The 20175-nt window shown below is 43.7% G+C and overlaps 1 protein-coding gene and 2 long non-coding RNA genes across 7 annotated transcripts; 2 read left to right on the top strand and 1 right to left on the bottom strand.

Moving 5' to 3' along the window:
• Nucleotides 1-1217: 1217 nt before the first annotated feature.
• col2a1a (collagen, type II, alpha 1a) lies at nucleotides 1218-17953 on the bottom strand. Its single transcript, XM_008319511.3, has 54 exons — nucleotides 17337-17953; nucleotides 15599-15805; nucleotides 14769-14785; nucleotides 14646-14678; nucleotides 14150-14182; nucleotides 13961-14014; nucleotides 13686-13778; nucleotides 13425-13502; nucleotides 12956-13000; nucleotides 12807-12860; nucleotides 12435-12488; nucleotides 12029-12082; nucleotides 11846-11899; nucleotides 11506-11559; nucleotides 11377-11421; nucleotides 11230-11283; nucleotides 11058-11102; nucleotides 10909-10962; nucleotides 10580-10678; nucleotides 10443-10487; nucleotides 10245-10343; nucleotides 10098-10151; nucleotides 9910-10017; nucleotides 9761-9814; nucleotides 9543-9641; nucleotides 9401-9454; nucleotides 8921-9019; nucleotides 8762-8815; nucleotides 8617-8670; nucleotides 8399-8452; nucleotides 8266-8319; nucleotides 8104-8148; nucleotides 7916-8014; nucleotides 7477-7584; nucleotides 7245-7298; nucleotides 7080-7133; nucleotides 6914-6967; nucleotides 6686-6739; nucleotides 6483-6590; nucleotides 5880-5933; nucleotides 5718-5771; nucleotides 5454-5615; nucleotides 5252-5359; nucleotides 4875-4982; nucleotides 4712-4765; nucleotides 4523-4630; nucleotides 4354-4407; nucleotides 4108-4215; nucleotides 3957-4010; nucleotides 3358-3465; nucleotides 2954-3242; nucleotides 2152-2339; nucleotides 1811-2053; nucleotides 1218-1696 (listed from the first exon to the last, which is right to left on the bottom strand). Exons 1-54 carry the CDS (start codon nucleotides 17428-17430, stop codon nucleotides 1550-1552), a joined length of 4464 nt encoding a protein of 1487 aa, XP_008317733.1. The 5' UTR covers nucleotides 17431-17953; the 3' UTR covers nucleotides 1218-1549.
• Nucleotides 4915-6870, top strand: LOC112487564 (uncharacterized). Its single transcript, XR_003050762.1, has 7 exons — nucleotides 4915-4998; nucleotides 5222-5382; nucleotides 5474-5645; nucleotides 5882-6039; nucleotides 6488-6596; nucleotides 6688-6757; nucleotides 6851-6870. It is a non-coding gene; the product is annotated as an uncharacterized LOC112487564 (long non-coding RNA).
• LOC103385582 (uncharacterized) lies at nucleotides 8060-12004 on the top strand. 5 transcript variants are annotated; one of them, XR_522243.3, is made up of 7 exons: nucleotides 8060-8196; nucleotides 8809-8843; nucleotides 8941-9035; nucleotides 9931-10032; nucleotides 10112-10177; nucleotides 11060-11424; nucleotides 11520-11988. It is a non-coding gene; the product is annotated as an uncharacterized LOC103385582 (long non-coding RNA). The 5 variants fall into 5 exon arrangements; XR_003050760.1 differs by lacking the exon at nucleotides 8060-8196 and having other exon boundaries at nucleotides 8666-8843; nucleotides 11520-11655; nucleotides 11866-12004; XR_003050759.1 differs by lacking the exon at nucleotides 8060-8196 and having other exon boundaries at nucleotides 8666-8843; nucleotides 11060-11147; nucleotides 11235-11424.
• Nucleotides 17954-20175: the final 2222 nt, after the last annotated feature.

Genomic DNA, 20175 nt, shown 5'->3' with positions numbered 1-20175 from the left:
ACAAACAGGAGCCGACAGAGTCTGGATCCACTCTGGTACCAGAGGACTAGTACAGTACTTCAGTTCTTTGTTAGGAGGTTTGGGAGAGAAAATAGAAACACACACACCTGCATCACAGTCAAACTGCCTCTCTCTCTCTCTCTCTCTCTCACACACACACACACACACATCTATACTTGCGTACCAAAAGTTCTGTTGAGACAAGAAAATAAATCCCAACGCCATTTTGTGTTTTTATTCAAAACTCAAAGGTCAACTTCGTTCTAACGTTGGTTTTCCTTTTATTTTTTTTTCAATTTACAGCAATTTGAAGTGTGACAAAAAATAAAAACAAAAAAATGGGCATAATAAAATTAAGAAATAAAAAATGTACACACCCTCACACACACACACACACAGAGACAAACCACCCTGGTTGTGGTTTTAGTGACTGTCCCGTCTTCACTTTTAGGACCTGGACTCAGAGAAAGCCTTCATGTAGCACCTGTCTAAACCCAACTGCACCCGTCTTCCAGGGTGGAGTGTGACTGTGTGGTTTGAGGCTAGTGGGAGTTGGGGGGTCCTGGGAGTGGGACAGGGTGTGGGGGGGTAACAGAACTCATAGCACCTTCTGAACAGAGCAACCCAAAGAAAGAGATGGCCTCCCAGCCTCAGAGCCACCTGAAAGCTAATGTGTTCTTCCGCTCAGATTTAAACTCCACATTTCACTTTGTTCTTCATCGTGAGGTAGCTTCAAACATTCTGGGTGACTACAGTGAGAAAAAAGGCCAAATCGATTTCCCTCAAATTCCTCAGAACAGGTTTTTTCTTGCACTGGGGCTCCCTCTGGTGGGCAGTCAAGGGGAACAGGACGCTGACACGTACGTCGTAAATGTAACCTCACTTTCCAAAAAAGTGTTGGTGTGCATATAGACACATGTACACATAATGTGGAATTATATATAAAACCATCTGGATGTTTATAAACACAGACCTTTACAACAATAGAACCAAGGATTTATAATACATGGACAGGCCTGAGTGGCCCCCGGGTGTGATTTGTTTTTTTCTTTCTTCTTCTTTTTTTGAGAATGTGAATGTCGTATTGGTCTACACTGGAAACGTTGCCTGTCGTACTAACAAAGTGAACCCCTCCAGTCCTACCTCAACTCTGCTCATTTAGGTTAGACAATAAATAAGTGACATCAAGTCATGTTTCTGTTTCTTGGTTTGTTTGGTTTTTTTTTTGTTTGTTTTTTTTTGGTCCCTCTTCCTCCTGGCTCTGACTCCTTCCTGTCAACAGTGGGCCATTGGAAACATGACTGGATCTCAGGGAGTGGGTTGACTGAGAATGCTGGTGTGGTGTGCAGAGATATTGCCGGTGCCCTTCAGTGCTAACATCCAGGGAGTACAACTTGGAGAGCACTTCGTTGTGACAGATAAAAAAAGTATCAATTTTCTTTTTTTTTTATAATTTCCAGTCTTCTTTTTGTGGAATTGTGTGTAATGTTTTATGGTTGAGTTTTATTCATTTCCTGTTTTTTGGGGCGGGGCATCGTGATACTCCACTTTACAAGAAGCAGACTGGGCCTAGATCCAATCCGAACTCCTGATTTGCTCCTCCGATGTCCATAGGAGCGATGTCTACGATTGGCAGACGAGAGGTCTTCTGTGTTCTGTACTCAAAGACAGTCTTGCCCCATCGGTCTGTGTGTTTCTGTGGGCGTTAATAGAAGTGTTAGTGACATTCCCGTGTGGTGAAACATCATCAGATATATTCATAATAATGGTTAAAATGGTTTTTCTTTTCTTTGCAGATGCTGCCTCTCACCTTGCATCCATCCTCCAACACACTGTATGTGAAGCGACTGTTTCCCTCCGGGCGGATCTCCACGTCGTTGTGTCCCTGCAGCAGCAAGGCCTTCTTCAGGTTGCCCGCGCTCTGGTCCATGTAGGCGATGCTGTTCTTGCAGTGGTATGTGAGGTTCTGGGAGGCCTCAGTGGAAAGAAGCCTCAAGAAGGTCAGCTGGACGTTGGCTGCAACAGCGGCGGGGCCCTCCTGAGCGTAGCTGAACTGTGGACGTAGAAAGGAAACCCAGTTGTGAGGTGAGCTTTGGGGTGAGTGGAGTTCAGTTCATCCAAAAGGTTTGAAAAATCAAATGAGGAACTCACGTGGAATCCTCCGTTCATGGTCTCTCCGAACCAGATGTGTTTGCGGTCCTTGCTCTTGCTGGTCCACCAGTTCTTCTTGGGCACCTTGGCGATGCTCGGGTGGACACAAGTCTCTCCTGTCTCCATGTCGCAGAAAACCTTCATGGCGTCAGCGATGGAGCCCAGGTTGGGGTCGACCCAGTAGAAGCCTGCAGAGCAGAGAGTAAGTAACGGACGTCAACCACAGCTTTGAACGTGATTTAAACCATAGATTAAATTAGGAGATACTGAGGAGCTGGAACCCAGACCATGAGATAAAAAAAACTAAACATTCTGTTTTTATTCTGTCAACTTTAATTTTTACTATGTAGAAAAAAATAACAAAAGGTCATTTCATACTGTGAACCTGTGACCTGTTCAATCTTCAGTCTTATGTACTGACTTGCAGTTCTAGTAGCCATTAGAAGTCTAGTATTAGTATCAATGGTAATGCCTTATTTCACAATTTTCCTTTTTTTTTTTGCTTTATTATTTTCTTACTTCCTGTTCTGGAAACATTTGAGTTAACGCCAGTTATGTTAGCAAACTAAATTAGCAATGTAAAGTACGGTTGCCATGACATCGTCGGCAGTTTGAACATGAATACTTTTATACTTTTAGTCTCGTATATTTTCTGAGGTTCTATTAAAAGTTTTATTTTAAGAGGCCAAAATTAGGGTTTTTGACCTTCAGGAACGTCCTCGTTAATTTAATCCTCGTTATATGTGATCGTTTGACGTGCAGCTCTAAAGCCCTGACCCTGGTTCCTCTCTCTGCTACTCACCACTCTTCCACTCGGGGTGGCACAGTTTCAGGTCGTTGCAGGTGCGTGCAGGGTTCTTCTGGGTGCCGTCGGGGCTGCGCAGGTTCTCGATCTGATTGTTCAGGGACTTGAGACTGGCGTCCACCTCAACGTCATGCTGCCTCAGAGAGCTGGAGGCCTCGTCGGCCCTCATGTACCTGAGAGGATCAGGGGACTTCTCGGTCTGACCCAGACCGGCAAAGGCTGACATGTCGATGCCCGGGCCGGGAGGACCAGGAGGACCGGGGGGTCCAGCATTACCAGGGGGTCCCTGAACCAGACGATTAGGAGAAGATTAACAGTTTGTATTAAAAAACATAATAGAAAGAGTAGAATATTTGGGTGTTTTAATGATTTTTTTTTGTTTTTAATTTCATGATACGTACAGCGGGACCTGATTCTCCAGAGCGTCCACGAGGACCTGGAGGTCCAATAGGGCCGGGCTGTCCGTTAGATCCATCTTTACCGGCCGGTCCACTTGGTCCAGCAGGTCCCTACAAACACAGTGAGTGTTCAATCAATCAAACCCACAAACACAGATGGTCATAAACCATGAATCTGTTTCTGAACCTGAGGTTTTTTTCCTGGTGCTTTTTCTGTCTTTGAATGAAACTCATTAAATTCTGCAGCAGCCAAACTCCCACTGGTGCTGTTCGCACTGAGATATGTGCGTGGCGACAGTTCCCTCCATTTATCTTATCGTGTACAGCGAGCAGCTAATTTAGATTATTGGAGTCATTTTTCCATTTTGAGTAGGAGTGCTTTTACACAAATCACACTCTGTCTTGCCTCGTCCTTGAAGAAGGTAATTACAGAATCCCTCGGCAGCGTTTATCTCATCACAGAAACACAGAATCGCTGCTCGTTTCTTTTCCTGTTCTTGTCTCTTCATTAACATCTCAAATCTACAGTTGTTTTTTTTAGAGCTGATGGAATTAAAAGTAAAAAAGCTTTTCACTCTCTCTGTCTTTGTTCCGACTCTTACCTTAGCACCGCTGGGTCCTGCAGGTCCAGCAGATCCAGCATCTCCAGGTGAACCCTGACAGGTGTGAAAACATGTGAGATGACAGTGGGAACGAGGGGGGGGGGGCATGTGATGTGACATGGGATAGATTTTTGGTCTCTTATTTACTCACAGGAGGTCCAGGAAGACCCTGGAGACCAGTGAATCCACGGTGACCCTTCTGTCCTCGCTCTCCAGCCTCACCGGCTTCACCCTTATCTCCACGTGGTCCTTGGGGTCCCTAGAGTCAGAAGTATTCTGTGTATTACTTTATCATTCTTCCTCAACTGTGAACTCTCTAAACTTTCATTCATCAATGTCAAAAATATAATGAAAAAAAAACAACCTAGGATTTAATTTAGGAATGAGTGAAACTCACAGCGATACCCCTGGCTCCTGCAGCTCCAGGAGGTCCAGCAGGTCCTTGAGCGCCCTGGAGAAACAGACGTGTTGTTGTTGTTGTCGTCGTCGTTGCTTATATACATCAACATCACACTGTGTCATTCGGCATCTCTGTATTTCCCACTGACACGTCCTCTTGTACTTACAGACTCTCCTCTGTCTCCCTGCTTGCCGAGGGGTCCGACTGATCCGGGGGAACCAGGGGCACCAGGAGCTCCAGGGGCACCGGCAGGACCAGTATTACCACGTTCTCCCTGAAGAATTGTAAAAAAAAAGTTCAGGACAAAGGACAACAGCAATGTCTGCAAAACAGACGGATCTGGTACAAGTCTCACCTTTACACCAACAGCTCCATCACGACCTGGAGGTCCATCTGACCCAGGAGTTCCCTGAGATAGAAGATCAAAACTAAATACAGCCATCATGACAGGACTATGATTTTATATAAAAAATAAAATAAAGAGAAATGTGATTCAGATGTATTTGAAAGGTTCTGACCTCTCTTCCAGTTTCTCCAGCAGGTCCTGTAAGTCCAGGTGGTCCAACAGGTCCAGGGGGTCCACGGTCACCAGAAGAACCAGGACCTCCCTGTTTACCAGGCTCCCCCTACAGACGAAAACATGTTTCTGTGTTTTTAAATAACATTAAGATCTGAGATAACCTTCAGACTTTTCTTCATCACAAGCCAATGTACAGTGAAATACTACAGTAATTCTACTGCACTTTTCTAGTTCCCATGAAGACTCACTTCAGCCTGCAGGTTCTGCTATCTACATATGTCAACATGCATTTAAATGTTAGCCTGTAAAGCTAACCGTGACGCTGCTATCATTCCAGTAGGTTAGAAACCCGTTGTCATGAACGTGAGCACTTACAGAAGGTCCAGGAAGACCAGGGAAACCTCTCTCTCCACGTTGTCCGGGCAGACCTACAATACCACGGGATCCAGACAGACCCTGAGGACCTAAAGGTCCATCAGCTCCCTGCGCGGTGAGGAAAAGTTAAGGTTAAGTCACACGATTACGACATTTTCATTCAAGTCATTTTGAGTTGATGTTGGGTTGAATTGATACTCACAGGTGGTCCATCCTCTCCAGGCTCTCCCTTCTCGCCTTGTGCACCAGGTGCGCCACGAAGTCCAGCATCTCCATGTCTCCCTGGAGGTCCAGCATCACCACGAACTCCCTTTGGTCCGTCTTTGCCAGCAGGTCCGGCAGGACCAGCAGGACCGGGATTTCCCTGGGATGGGAAGACGCAGAAGAAGCAAAAGTAAATGAATGGAGTTCGTTAGGCATCTGGTCCAGGTTGGTTATGGTAATGTGTCATCTGGTAAACACTCACGTTTGGACCAGGTGATCCAACTCTGCCAGCAGCACCGGGGAATCCGGTGGCACCCTGTCAAACAAACAGTTGATCAAACATGGGAAATCTTTCTGTTGTTTTCATTAATCATTATCTCCAAACAAACAGTTTTAGTTTTCGTATTGATGTAGTTTTACTTACAGGTGCTCCCTGAGCTCCACGGGCTCCTTTAGCTCCTGTCACGCCAGTTGGTCCCTGGAAAAGATGACACAGAATTCTTGTTTTTAAAAAGTGATGACTTTTATTTTGCCAACAGAAATGATCCCCAACCAGTGTGCTGTGGAAAATGATCCACTTTCATGTAAGTGCTCTGAAAACTATTTACTGCAAATAATTTGTCTTGGTTTGTCGATAAGACAGTTAACAAGCACCACTAGGTGGCAGCATATGGTTATAAAAACTAAAAAGAAAACAGAGAGATACTCAGTGTGGTTCAAAGTCTTTGTCCGTGTCTTTCTTCAATTCCTGTGAGCTAATCAAGTTTGTGTTCAACTAAAGAGGCCCAGGTTTTACACTGATTTGTAAGTTGTGGATCATTTGAAACTAGAAGATCTTTATATTTCATTATATATATTTTTTGGGACATTTTTGTTTGGTGCTCAGTGGGATTTATTTAGATAGAAAATGCTATGGTTCAAAAATAGTTGGGCAACAGGGACCTACATCGTGGGGGGTGGGAGGGGCAGTAATTTGTCTCAGGTTTTAGATGGTAACATAAAAACTGATTTGATGTTCAAAACCCACCACAGGTCCAGGAGCTCCAGATGGTCCCTGAGGTCCAGAAGAACCAGCCTCTCCCTTCTGTCCACCTTCACCAGTTTCTCCTTTGGCACCGGGCTGACCATCTGCCCCCTGCAGGTCACAAACAACACAGCAAAATTATAAGATGAATGATATCCATGAAAAAAAAAACAAAAAACTTTTTCTATGTATTTGAATTCACTTACAGGGGGTCCAGCGAAAACAGCAGGTCCAGGAGGTCCGATTTCACCACGGTCACCCTGGATCAATGAAAGATGGTTAGGATTTTTTAAAAAACATTTATTTAAATACTGTTTTATTCAGTCTGTTTAAGACAACAAAAATACTAGTCAGAAAATGTTCTGATACAGATACTCACAGGAGCACCGCGGGAAATAGTAGTCAGAAAATGTTATACAGATACAGATACTCACAGGAGCACCGCGGACACCAGGGGCACCACTTGGTCCACCAGGTCCAGTCTCTCCCTGGATAATGAGAAACAGTCAGTCAGAGTGCAAGGAAAATAACAAAAAATATTAAAGTTAAATTTTATTATTAGAAACATCCAAACAGTTCCAGTAACACTGTTCTTCCTACCTTGGCTCCGTTGGGTCCAGATGGTCCAGGAGGACCGATGGGACCAGTCAAACCCTGAGAAAACAGATAAAACGGGTAAGACATGAGTTGGTGAAAAATGGTGAAAAAGGAAATTCTTTTTTTTTTTAACAAATATGTAATTGGAGAGATGTATTTAGTACGTACTCTAGCGCCATCTTTTCCTGGAGCACCCTCAGGTCCCTTTTGTCCATTATCACCCTTTGAAAAAGAAAGAAGGTTAAAAAACACATTAAATACTGACTTGAGTACTTACTGAACTATATATATATTTTTTCTAATTAAAAATGGTACTGCATACACTGGATTGGTATCATATCTGTTGCCCGTTTTCCCAAACTGACTCAGTCGACTACCAGGTTTATATAATGTCACTCACTCTGTCTCCTTTGGCTCCTGTGATTCCAGCAGCTCCTCTCTCTCCTGGCATTCCTTGCAGGCCCGGTGGACCCTGAGGTCCAGCAGCACCAGCTGGTCCAATGGCTCCCTGAATGGGAACGAGGAGCTCAGTTAAGAACGTTGATTTTCTTTTTCTATTGTCTTGATGCCCAGTCTTTGGGAATGACTTTTATAAGCAAGACTAAAAAGTAAAAATGTTAAATAATTCAGTTCCCTTCCATTTGAAACTGCAGTTTTAAGCCTTTAAAAAATCTCATAAAATTATGTTTTTATTTTTTAAGTATTTTTTTTTTACTTTTTATGACCTTGTTTGTTGCCTGAACAGCTAAGATAAAGAAAATTGGTCAAACCAGTGCAGTGTGGTGGATATACCAGTAGGGTGTTTAAAGCTTTTTTTGTGGTGTAGTGTAATTAATGACCTTGGATCCATCACTTCCAGATGTTCCTGGGAGACCACGGGGTCCCTGAAGACCCTGAGCACCGGCACCGCCCCTCTCACCAGGGAAACCACGTTCACCCTGTGGGGGGAGAACCAGAGCTTTAGTAGCAGCAAAGAGAACGTTACATGTTTCCAAACATTGACGAAAAGCCTGGAGATGAAACTCACTCTTGGTCCAACAGCACCAGGAGCTCCGCCCTCTCCAGAAACACCCTGCAGAGAGGAAACAACAGCAGCTCTGTGTTAGTCGTTCACTGACAGGTGAGTGGAAGACGAGAAGTCAGAATTAAATCTGTATCTCAGTGTTTAGGGCTCCCCCTGGTCACCCACCTGGTCTCCAGGTTTTCCATTTTCTCCCGGGGGGCCAGTTGGTCCAGGCAGGCCCTATAAAAGAACAGGAATGAGTTCTTGGAACTGATGGATTGACTGGGCACCGACTTTTAATAATAGTAAAGGAACTCACCTGGAAGCCAGAAGGACCAGGCTGTCCTTGTTCTCCTCTCTCTCCAGCAGGTCCCTGTGATGATGACGATGATGATGATGATGATGATGATGATGATGGAGAAGAAAAGTACTTTATTATTATCCTGTGATGGAGAGTCACTCAACACACGGCCCATGTGACCAGGGCAGGTGAAAGTGTCAGTGGACAAATGTGGGGAAGTGAACTCAAACACTTACAGAAGGTCCAGGAGGTCCAGAAGATCCGGTCTCACCATCTTTTCCAGGCAGACCCTGTTCACAAACAAGAACTTCAGCTGTGACAAATGAACTGGAGAAAAAAAAAATCACAGAACAGGAGTGAAGTTTGGACGAAGGTTCTTACTCTCAGTCCAGTACGACCCACGAGACCCTTCTCTCCTGGTTTTCCAGGTTCACCCTGTGGAGGAGAAATCACATGATCATCGGTGGGTGTCATCCAAGACCCCCGGGGGGTGAGGGCTTCATCGAGGTGAAAGATATTCCACCGTCATCACACACTCACATTTGCTCCCTTTGGTCCAGGGAATCCCATCACTCCTGGCTGACCACGAGCTCCCAGAGGACCGGGGGGGCCGGGGCGACCATCCTCACCAGAGGCACCCTGTTAGAACAAGCAGGTAAAATCTATTACTTTAAATTCATACATATATTGAATGTTTTTGTTTGCATGCTAATTATGATCCTCCATGTGCTAATAATAATTATGCTAGCAGTTAGCATGACAAAAAAAGAAGGCCGTCAACAACCAGAAAGCTATGATCTGTACTATAGTTATACTCTGAACTATACTACAGTTCCTCCAGTATATTATGACAGGACAAAAACAACGATAAGTGTTTTTTGTTTGGACCATTTAAAATGACTTTAAGGGCCAGATTTGACCCGTAGGCCTTAGGTTTGACACATTTGCTATTGCTATTGCTATCACAGCCATGTCCTGTGAAGGAGGAGGATACCCAGCTGGGTCAGGACCCATACTTACAGCAGGTCCAACTTTGCCCTGAGGACCAGCATCTCCGGGTCGACCAGTGAGACCCTGCCAAAAACCAGGAGGTTTTGTTTAGAATCACAGATTTCAAATAGATATTTTATTTGGTGTAATTAATCAAACGGGTCAAACTCACTCTTGCTCCGGGGAGACCGGATTCTCCAGTGCGACCTGGGTCTCCAGAAGCACCTTTAGGCCCAGCAGCACCAGCGACACCACGGTCACCAGGAGCCCCCTGAAGCAGAGGAGAGGACAGAGTCAGGACAGTCTTAGAGGTTAAGAGAATTTCTTCCAGGATGATAGAAATAAGAACCTGGAGTCGGGGGCTATTAAAAGATTCTACCCTGGACCCACCTTAGCACCAGCGAGACCATCCTGACCAGGGAAACCACGGTTACCAGGAGCTCCCTGAATAGAAAATCACACAGAAAAATATTTTTATATTAATACGTAATAAAAAGAAATCACTTTTTCAACAATTTACTGTAAATATAAATACTGACTCTCTCTCCTGGTGGTCCCAGTGGACCGGCAGCTCCAGGTTCTCCTCTGGCTCCTCTCTTTCCTTCCTCACCTGCGGGGCCTGGGGGGCCTTGAGGACCAGCAACGCCCTGAAAAAAATATAGGTGAATCACATGAAATATATATTTTTTTCAAACATGATTTCTATTTAATCTTGTAATCAACTCACCAGTTCTCCCTTAGGTCCAGCTTCACCTTTGAATCCAGGAAGACCAGGGTCTCCCTACACAGGTCAACGAAGAAGAAAAGGTTAAACATCGTACACAAACTCTCAGGGGTTTCTCAGAGTTTTATTACGAGGCCGTAAGAAACTTACAGACTGTCCCTTAGGCCCAAGAGATCCAGTGGCTCCCTGTGGTCCAGGTGGGCCACGAGGGCCGGGGAATCCAGGAGCACCAGCGATACCTGAAGCACCCTTAAATTATAGAAGCAAAGAGAATAATTAGAAATTATAATTAATTATTATTATAATTCTAATACTCACTGACGTGTGTTTGGATCATATGGAACTTACAGCAGATCCTTTAGCTCCAGGAATACCATCGGTACCAGGGTTACCCTAAAGATGCAATTACAATTACAGGGTTAGTCCAATGGTAGTGAAGTATAAATATTTCAAAGTATAAATGTAAATACTCAGATGGAGCGTACCGATGCACCAGCAGGTCCTGGAGATCCTGGTGTACCACCCTCTCCACGAGGTCCCTGAGCGCCCTCTGCTCCACGGGCACCAGTAGGACCGGCCTCTCCCTGACAGGAGGAGATACATTTATTATTTTTTAAAATCAATGGAGAATCATCATAAATATATATATATAAATGTACAACCATTAAAGTAATCAGTAACTAGTTTTTCCCCAATAGTTTTCCTTCCATAGCTGTGGGGCCCATGTTCGGGTCACAACCCACCATTTGAGAAACACTGCCAATTAACTTCAGATTGTGTTTGTGCTGGTAGGACCAGTGTGGTTCACACTAACCTTGGCTCCAGGGGATCCTGGGAAACCGGGTGCTCCAGCAGGACCAACAGGTCCCTGTGAGAACATGGGAGATCATCTCAGGGTTAGGATGACATCAATTAATGACTGTGATGTTAATGATTAATGAATATACTGGTTGTGACACGTACAGGTGGACCAGAAGGACCGGGCAGACCATCATTTCCACGAGCTCCCTGGAAAAAGAAGAAGAAAAAGAAGAAGAAGAGGAGGAGACGCCTGTCAGGTTCTATCATCATAACAAAGTGACCGCAGTAACACTGCTGATAAATGGACACTAGGTGGAGTGACGTAAACACTTACTGCAGCTCCAGATGCCCCAGGACGTCCTCTCTCACCAGGCAGACCACGTGGGCCCTGTGACATGAAGATACAGCTCATAAGTCCCTCAACGTCTACTACAAATAAAAAACACCTTCTGCTGCTCTGTGACATCCAGAATCATCTCACCATTGGTCCAGCAGATCCGTTCTCACCAGCATTTCCGGATTCTCCCTGGTAACAAAAAATAAATTGAAAAAAATATTTAAAAACAGATGATAATTTAAAATATTACTAAAAGAAATGTGATTTTTATACCTTGGCTCCTGCAGCACCGGTCTCTCCCTTGGCTCCATCCAGACCAGGATGACCCTGCAGAGACAGTCACGTGGTCAGGGGTGAAGAACCGGGACAGCATCATCCAGGGATGCACTTAGAAAAGTCTAACAAGGGCTGGCTGATGCTTCGGTTTGGTGCCACCTTGTGGTCATGTGCTGCATCACTCTTCATCACCTCTTCTAAACTTTCACTCTCTACTGTCTTGACTTTTTTTCATTTTTAAAAAACATGCTCAGAGATTTTTAAACTGTGGCCACTTCCGCCCTGCAGGGGGCGCCACTGTTTTCATCAAAGTAGCAGTGAAGCTTCGATCACTCACTCTGTGTCCTTTGATTCCAGGAAGTCCAGGAGTTCCAGGGAATCCACGAGCTCCCTGGGATTCAAAGAAAAACAAAACAATTGATTCATCTTTGTTGCCTTTGTACGAACCCTGATGGGCTGCACCAACGTGGGCCCCGTGATAGGCTGCATCAACGTGGGCCATGATCTGCAGTCCACTCACCTGAGGTCCTGCAGGTCCACGCTCTCCAGCCTTGCCAGGTTTGCCAGACTCACCCTGAGGACAAACAGGAAGTAGAGGAAACAGTCACAGCAGGAAGAATGAGGCTAATGTTCTCAAGAGGAGGTCAGTGACCCTCTGATGGTACATGTCATTTGTATTGAAAAACAGTCTCCAACCACCAGGTTGTGGACCAGTAACAGGCCATAAGATATTTGGTATTGGACCACAAAAAACAATTAATTATCAGTGTGAACGATGATTTATTTGGAAAATGATTTTAATATAGTTTTTTTCCAAGATCAGACTGTAGTTACATCACAAGACATTTGTGAAAAAGATTATTTTCATCCAACACTTTTATTGTAGTCGGACCAAAAAAACATACAAACTGTTGTTTGACACTTACATCACTTCCCCATTTTCCAGAAGGTCCAGCTGGTCCACGTGGTCCCATTGGTCCCTGAGAAGAAAAGGTAAAGAAATGATTTTGTCATTTTTATTTTTTTTAAATATTCTTTCTCATATTATTTTATTATATTACAACAAACTGCCATAACATTGAAGTATTATTAATCATCTGTGAGTTATGATCCAGTCCATTTGGAATAGAAACTGATCCGGATCATGGTCCATTTATTAAAAGTTAGCTTTTAGCTAATATTAGCATTCGTATTGTTTAGGAGTATCCTGAGTATTACTGCAGTATGCAGCCAGTGGGCGCTGTATGTGACAGCAGTGGTTTCTCTGTATTAGCCAGGTTCCAGTTCTGACTACTTACGGCTGCACCGGGCTCTCCAGCCTCTCCTGGAGCACCTTGGAAACCCTGGGGACCCTGGAGACACGGAGAAGAAGTCGAAGAATTGTGAGGAACCTTCCAGACGTTACTTCACTGGACTCTCAGAGTAAATAATGACTGTCTGTACTTACAGGAGCTCCAGAAGGTCCGGGTGGGCCACGAGGTCCCATGGGTCCCTGCAGGAGAAACCACGTTAGTAATCACTTTATATTAATTAGCGTTTACAGAATATATCTTATCATTTTTTACCAAACAATGAGACGGATTAGAAATCGAATAGAAATAATATATAATTTAAATTCAAATAAATATTTAAATGAAAATTAAATATATCACATAGAAGTGAGAAAGTAAGAGATAATCTCAACAGTCAACTTGTGATAAAACAAAGCTATTTCTTCATGTTGGCTGTTGTGAGACCTGTTCGCCACCAGATGGCAGCATTGCCTACTTCCAAAAGAAGACGCACAGTTTACTACTTAATTTACAGCTCAATTCTAGATCTCAGTGGTTATCTTTTTTGGTTAGTGCTTTTCAAATGTTACTGAAGATAATTGAACATAAATAAATAAAAATAACAGATAAAACAGTCAGTCATACCATTGGTCCCTGCATCACTCCCATCTGAGCTCCTCCAGACTTCTCATCAAAACCTCCTGCCATCTGAGCAGCAAAGTTCTGAATGTGGACAAAACACAGAGAACCTCAGTCACGTGAACTCATAACAACAACAATAATAATATACCTGTGCACATTCGTCGCAGATCAAACTACGTGTACTGAATGAGGACAACTGTGGATTAAAACCTAAACTGTACAATGTTGTTGACACTCTGTGACAGAAGTGGCCTGAACACTGACCCCTCCAAGTCCTGGTGGTCCGGGAGGTCCAGGTGGTCCGGGGTTTCCAGGGGTGCCAGGCTCGCCATCTCTTCCTCGAGGTCCAAGATTTCCCTAGGGAAAAAAGAAACCCTCCGTGAGTCACATGTCACAAATTCCCAGATGGAATGAAAAACTTCCAGGATTGTGTTTTTGTGTCGTCAGCGCTGGTGTTTGATCTACTCTACTTTAAGCTGAAACTATTTTCTCTGCTTGGATTTTCCCATAAAGAATTTAATTTTTTTTTTCTTTTTTACCTTGTCACCTTTAGCACCGGCTTCTCCACGTGGGCCCTGATCACCAGAGGGGCCCTGTGAAAACACAAGACACAGAGCAACCATCTCAGTAAGTACTGGTTCAAAACATGTGTATAAATAAATAACAGAAAATAGAAAAACAAATGAGAAAATATATTATTTATAAATACATATATGTTTATTGTTTACCATGGGGCCCGGTGGTCCTCTTGGTCCTACAACCTGCAGAGTCAGATCAGAAGAGAAGGTTTAAGTTTGACTGCATTAAAAATATATATTTATGAAATATTAAATTAGTCAAAAGGTCTGAAAAAATTGGACCCGATTTTATTAGGTGTCTATTGGACCGTACATGTTTTAGTACAACATCGCCTCCTGTTGACCTCTCTCATGGGTCACTTTGATCACAGACAAAGTTACTGAGCTGAACTGATTGGACTCATTATGTCCCAGGAATGTGGGATTTGTCTTAATTTGATTAAAAAAAATGCTCCAGTTTGTCAGAAACTGTTGCTCTAAGAACGAGAAGACAAAAAGAGATAAAAAAGAGACTTGAATCTCTGATGTTTGTTTGTAGAAATCTAATCTAAAAAGTTTGTTGTCACGTATAATAACATGAAGTATTTAGTCATATTTTCTATGTACAAAGAGATAATGTCATGTTCTGCCCGGGAATCGTACTCACATCTGCGATATCTCCAGGTTCACCTTTCTGGCCCTGGTTTGAAAGATTCAAAACAAAGTAACGTCAGGAGTCTGAAACCCACCACATGATCCGTCACTCAGTGTAGCTCAGATGAAGTCTTACCTTAGCACCGATCGTCTCTGTGGTCACGGGTGGACGAAGACGAAAAGACAGAAGAACACAGTTATTCAACACGTCACTCAGGTGCAGTCATGTTAAAATAATAATATAAATAACTAAAAATAAAATAAATAAAAATACTGAGTGAACTGTAAAGAAACCTCTGGGAATCAAACACCTTTCACCAACCACAGGAGACATGAACCCATCCAGATGATGTTAATGGTTAGATGAAGCAGGATGAACGTATGTTGACATCACATGGTGTTAACATACTGCTAGCACAGGGTTAGCAGAGTGTTAGCTTAGCTTGTTGAGCAAAAATAATTATCTAAATAACTGTTGTTTAGATAATTAATTTAATGAAAAACCTTCACAATGTATTGACAGTGTCATTCATAAAAAGATAAATTAACAATTGACTTTGAAGAAAATTTGATTCATTTCCTGATTTCTTTTTTTTTTTAAATCTGAGTTTTGGTTCAAATAAGCACAGGTTCAGGTTTGGACCAGAACACGACAGCATCCATGTTGATGGTGTTGCTGCAGAACTGGTGCTGACTGAGACGGAACATGTGGACGGTCACTTCAGAACAGGGAACAGCAGGTGGCAGCGGAGGAACATCTCAGTGAATCTAAAGCCAAATCACAGATTTTTTTTTTTTTTGTAGAAATCACAGCTCGGTTCTATTTCCGGTGCACGGCCCCGTAGGAGTACGGTGGTTCTAGACCGTGTGGCCCGGTTCCCTGTTCAAAAGCCTGAGCCAAGAGGAAGGTAAGTGCAAGCTATTAGAGTAATTTATTTATAGGTGTGTGAATAAATAAATTACAACCAGTGGGGGCGCTGGCATCAGCAGGGCAGATGGGACAGCACTCTCCAGATGGGATGACCGGGTTGGCACACTCTCTGATCTCCTCGCAGATTATCTCATCACACAGAACCGCTCCGCTGTCGCACACACAGATACGACACGGCTCGGGCTTCCACACATCCTTATCATTATACAGCTGGCCGTCCTGTATGCAGCCACCTGCCTCCTCTGGTGGTGGCCAGCAGGGGGACAGCAGATGGGTGAGAGCAATAGTAAACTTTTGAGTGAGTTTTTTTTTTAATAATAAAAAAAAAAATATATATTTGTCAGGAAGATACTGATACAGAAAGGAGTCCTGAAATAACAGGAAGTAAGAGAGTCCGAGGGCGGGGGCAGGAAGTGGGGGGGGGGGGGGGGGACCGGGGGGGGTAAAGGGGGAGAAGGGGGGAAGGGGGAAGGATGAATGAGGAAGATGGAGAAGAAATATATACAAAATTCCATGAAATATTAATATGAATCAAAACTAATATTTTTAGAAGTGACTTTCACCACCGGGGGAACTGGACAGAAATTTATGAACAAACATCTGTTTGACACTGAGGAGAAATTATAAAAAATAAAAGTCAAAGTTTAAGGGAATCAAAAAAATATTATGTTTCATGTGTTTTTTTTTCTTCTTCCAGCAGAGACTTTAACACCGACGGAGACGACAGTGGACGTCTGTGTCCAGAGCTGCAGGTATGAATGAGTCCCTCTTACAGGGATACTGTGGCCTATTGACAAGCTGCTGACTTAAGTAAACAGTGGGGGTCCGACTGAATTTCTCCATCTGGGTCACATGACTGTGTCAACCGCCAGTGCAAACACACGGGGGTAATTAGGACTGGACGACTGGGTTAATGTTGTGGTGCTGCTGAATTTATATTTTCTAACATGTTCGGACGTCACATGATCGCGGACCACTTCCTGACGGGGGTCTCTGCTCAGGCTTTCATGTCTCCACCCAGGTCTGGTGGTCTTCTGGGTCCAACTGTGACCTGAAAGTTCACAGCTGTCCTCTGTCCTCCTGTCTTTTTTCAGCTCTTTGAGTCGGCAGTAAAAACTCAAGAGAATGTCCAGTCAAATCTCCCCCCTGTGGTCAGTTCTGTTTATGTATAATAAATTAAACAAAATCAGTTTGGGTTTGTCCTGTTGATGAAAATGTAGGAAAAAATATTTATTTATCAATTTAAAGTGCACCTCAAAGTTGTTGTTTTTTTTTACGTTTATTAATTGTTACTTTTACGTTTTTTTAAATCGTCTGTGTCTTATTGTCTTGCTCATATCTCCGTCTAAACTCTGCCGCGACACAAACAAATTTAAAAATGTCAAAAAATCCAATTCTGTTCTCTCAACTCTAAACGTTGTCTACAGTTACAGGAAACAGGAAAGATAAATCTGAGGAGACAGACCCTGCTGAGGACAAATGGACACTTGTTCTCCTGGTGCAGCGTCCCACACAGGTACCCCTGCACTGCCTCACCCATCCTCACCCATCCTCACCCACTGTTGAAGACTTCTTCAACAACATAAAATCACATCTCTGTTTTCCATCTTCTTCTTCTTTTGTTTCTACAGTTTCCCCTCTGAAAGTCCGGCGTTCACAGAGGTGACATTCAGCGTCGATAACAGTCACGTGAGTAACAGCTTGTATTTTTTTATGGAAAAGTAGTAGAAGAAGAAGAAGAATAGAAAAGGAAAAAAAAACGTTTCAACTTACGGTCGTCTTCTTCCTGACATCTGACCACGGCTAGTAAAACAAGTTGGGATGCTACGAGTAGCAGAAGAGTCCTTGAATCCACAAAGCTGAACATGTCTAAATGTTAGACATGCAGGAGCTCGGGTGAGAAGTGAAGGGATGGGGGGGAGACCAGACTCTCACTCAGCGGTGCTGTAGGCGTTTTTGTTCCTCGAGACTCAGGACACCATGCAGTCAAAACTCTAAGTGGAATCCAACACGGGGCCCCCAGCTGGCACTCTGCACCCACCGCGTCAGGGCAAGCACAGCGATTTTATGTCCACTGTGCCTTGTATGGATCTTCGTATATTCCGAGATACCAGTCCTTCCCCCAGACCCCCCGTCAGGCTGAAACCCGAGCCTCACCTCCCACCCCTTAATCCAGCAGCATCCACTCTCCCTGGGATTTTTTTTTTTTAACCCCAGCCCTCCTTCCTCCCTTGACCTGCTTGGCCTGGGTGGTCAGAAGATGCACCTTCACTTTCACATTTAAGAGCGAGCTACAAGCAACAGGTCAAAGGTCACGACGTCTGACTGGACGACATGAGCGGGAAAAAAAAGTGTAGAGAAACTTTTAGGAATTAAAAATGACTAAAACGTGACTTTTGTAACAAAATAATTGTAAAACAAATCAAAATTCATTTAAAAACAAAGTCTAAAATATATAAAATAATAAAACTAATAATACAATTATTTTCCATACTATTTTAATATTATGTATATTTAATATGAATGAATCTTGGACATAACAAACTAACTCTACTGTATGTAAGATAATATATATATATATATATTTTAGTTTTTAATTCAGTGTCTTCGTTTGATTCTCAGATTATCTTTAAACCCTTAAAAATCCTTTAACTGTGGACGGACTTTTTTCTCTGGTGAACTTTTGACTCTTCTTCTTCTCAGTCAAAATTCTAGACTTTTCGTCTGTTTGAACTAAGGCCGTTGACGAGTGGCTGTGAAGTCCAGTTAAATCGGACGTTCAACTTCAGCTAATAATAATAAAAAAAAAAACAAGTTCCTAAAATTCCTAATGATGGAACTTCATGACCAGCTGGGAATAAACCCACGTCCACTCACTCCAGGGACAGATGATGAAAGTGTCTGTGGGATTCTTTATCAAACAGTTCTCCAGTGGACAGGACCAGGTGAGAGAGCCTGAAAAGGGGTCTTTGTCAGGTGGGGGGAGGCACAGTCATTCCGAGGGTCACGACCTGTCAGACGGCTCCTTCATTCCACATACAGAAAAGAAGGGATTTGAGACGCCGAACCCATTCCCTGTCCACCGTAGCCCTGACCTTTGTTTGAGACAGACATATTGGACGGTAGTCCTCCGTCACCGGGGGTCTCTGAGCTCCGAGGGTCTCCAGGTTTAGTGGGGGAAAGAAAAGTTTGTTTTACAGGTGCAAATGTTTGAAGAATTTTAACGGCCAGCTGAACCAATCATGTTCTGTCCCTACAACAGCAGGGTACACAGTGGCAAGGGGGGAGGAGAGGGGGGGGGGGCAGTTAACTGAGTCACATGACAGTGAAGAGGGACAATTCTGTCTGAGGACACTTTACAGGACAGACAGAAGGACAGACTGATGGTCCAGAGGCCGTCATCATGTTTATTTTGCTGCAGACTTTCATTATTTGACCTTTGATCTGCTGCATCGTTCTCCACGTTCTTCACAGTGTTCTCAGTAAAGAACCCAACACTGGAGCAGCAGCAGCAGCAGCAGCAGCGGCGGTGTCCATGTCCGTGTCCAGGTCCTCACGTCCTCTCCCTGCAGGACTCTGACTGTACGCTGCCTTCATCTGTCTGCCGACACACAATAGGCCTCTGTGCTCACGGCCCTCGGAATGCTGTGAGATGGCAGAGGAGTGGGATAGCTGCAGGGTGAGGATGGGGGTTGGTGGGTGAGGAAAGGTGTGGAGGCTGGGTGGGAGAAGGAGAGAGGGGGTGAGGGGGTGAGGGGAAGAAAAACCAGGACTGTACGGGTGCACCGAGGCTCCAGAGGTCTACAGGGTGTCCAGGTTTCAGCTACTAACTGACCGCAGTGGAGGGGTGGCCGTGGTCGACTGTGTGTACACAAGTTAGTGTGTTAGTGTGTGTGTGTGTGTGGGGGTGGGGGGGGAGACGGGGGGGAGGCAGCAGGGACAGATGGGACAGAGGTGCCTTCAGTCTCACGACAGACACTTTAGAGTCAGAAACTTGATCTGCAGAGAGAAACAAAGTTACTGAAAAAAGAAAAATAGAAAAGAATTTAATTTAAATTAAATTAAAGAACAGAAACCCAGCAGGAGCGACCCCTACAGGGGGATACCAGGTCTGACATGTTCTGGTTCTGACCAGAACCATCAGAAAAGTGAATGAGGTTTGATGATTGGATGAAAACATTTGAGTTGAGAAAAGAGGAGAAATGAATAAACCAATAAATTAACTCCACTTATTCTAATTAAACCAAAACAACTTAGGTCTCATGGACTGTAATCTAATCTAATCTAATCTAATCTAATCTAATCTAACTGACCAAATCTATTAAAAATGAATCAAATCAAATTGAATCACATGGAGTCAAACTGACCGAATCTATTAAAAATGAATCAAATCAAATTGAATCACCTGGAGTCAAATCGACTCTGTTTTTCTCCAGTATATTTTCATAATTCATGGATCTGATCTGATCTAATTTGATCTGGTCTGGTTTATTCTAGTCTAGTCTAGTCTTGATGCTGGTGCTGGATCTGAGTCTGTTCAGCTGAGACTCCAAACCCACCAAAAAGATCAGTGTTCTGTCAGAGAGCGTCTGGTTTGAAGGTGGAGACGACC

The sequence above is a fragment of the Cynoglossus semilaevis genome, chromosome 10, assembly GCF_000523025.1.
Source record: "Cynoglossus semilaevis isolate Cse_v1.0 chromosome 10, Cse_v1.0, whole genome shotgun sequence".
Classification (NCBI taxonomy): domain Eukaryota; kingdom Metazoa; phylum Chordata; class Actinopteri; order Pleuronectiformes; family Cynoglossidae; genus Cynoglossus; species Cynoglossus semilaevis.
The sequence above is the reverse complement of the archived record's forward strand: the minus strand, read 5'-3'. Positions and strand labels throughout refer to the sequence as shown.

Excerpts from the sequence above, each read along its gene's own strand:
- col2a1a (XM_008319511.3), bottom strand. The coding sequence starts at position 17,430 with ATGTTCAGCTTTGTGGATTCAAGGACTCTTCTGCTACTCGTAGCATCC. Across the intron at positions 12,861-12,955 it reads CCGGACCTTCTGGAGCTCCT|GGTCCCCAGGGTTTCCAAGG; the intron begins GTAAGTACAGAC and ends CCGTGTCTCCAG. Across the intron at positions 4,983-5,251 it reads CTGGTCTTCCTGGACCTTCT|GGGGAGCCTGGTAAACAGGG; the intron begins GTAAGTGCTCAC and ends TTTCGTCTGTAG.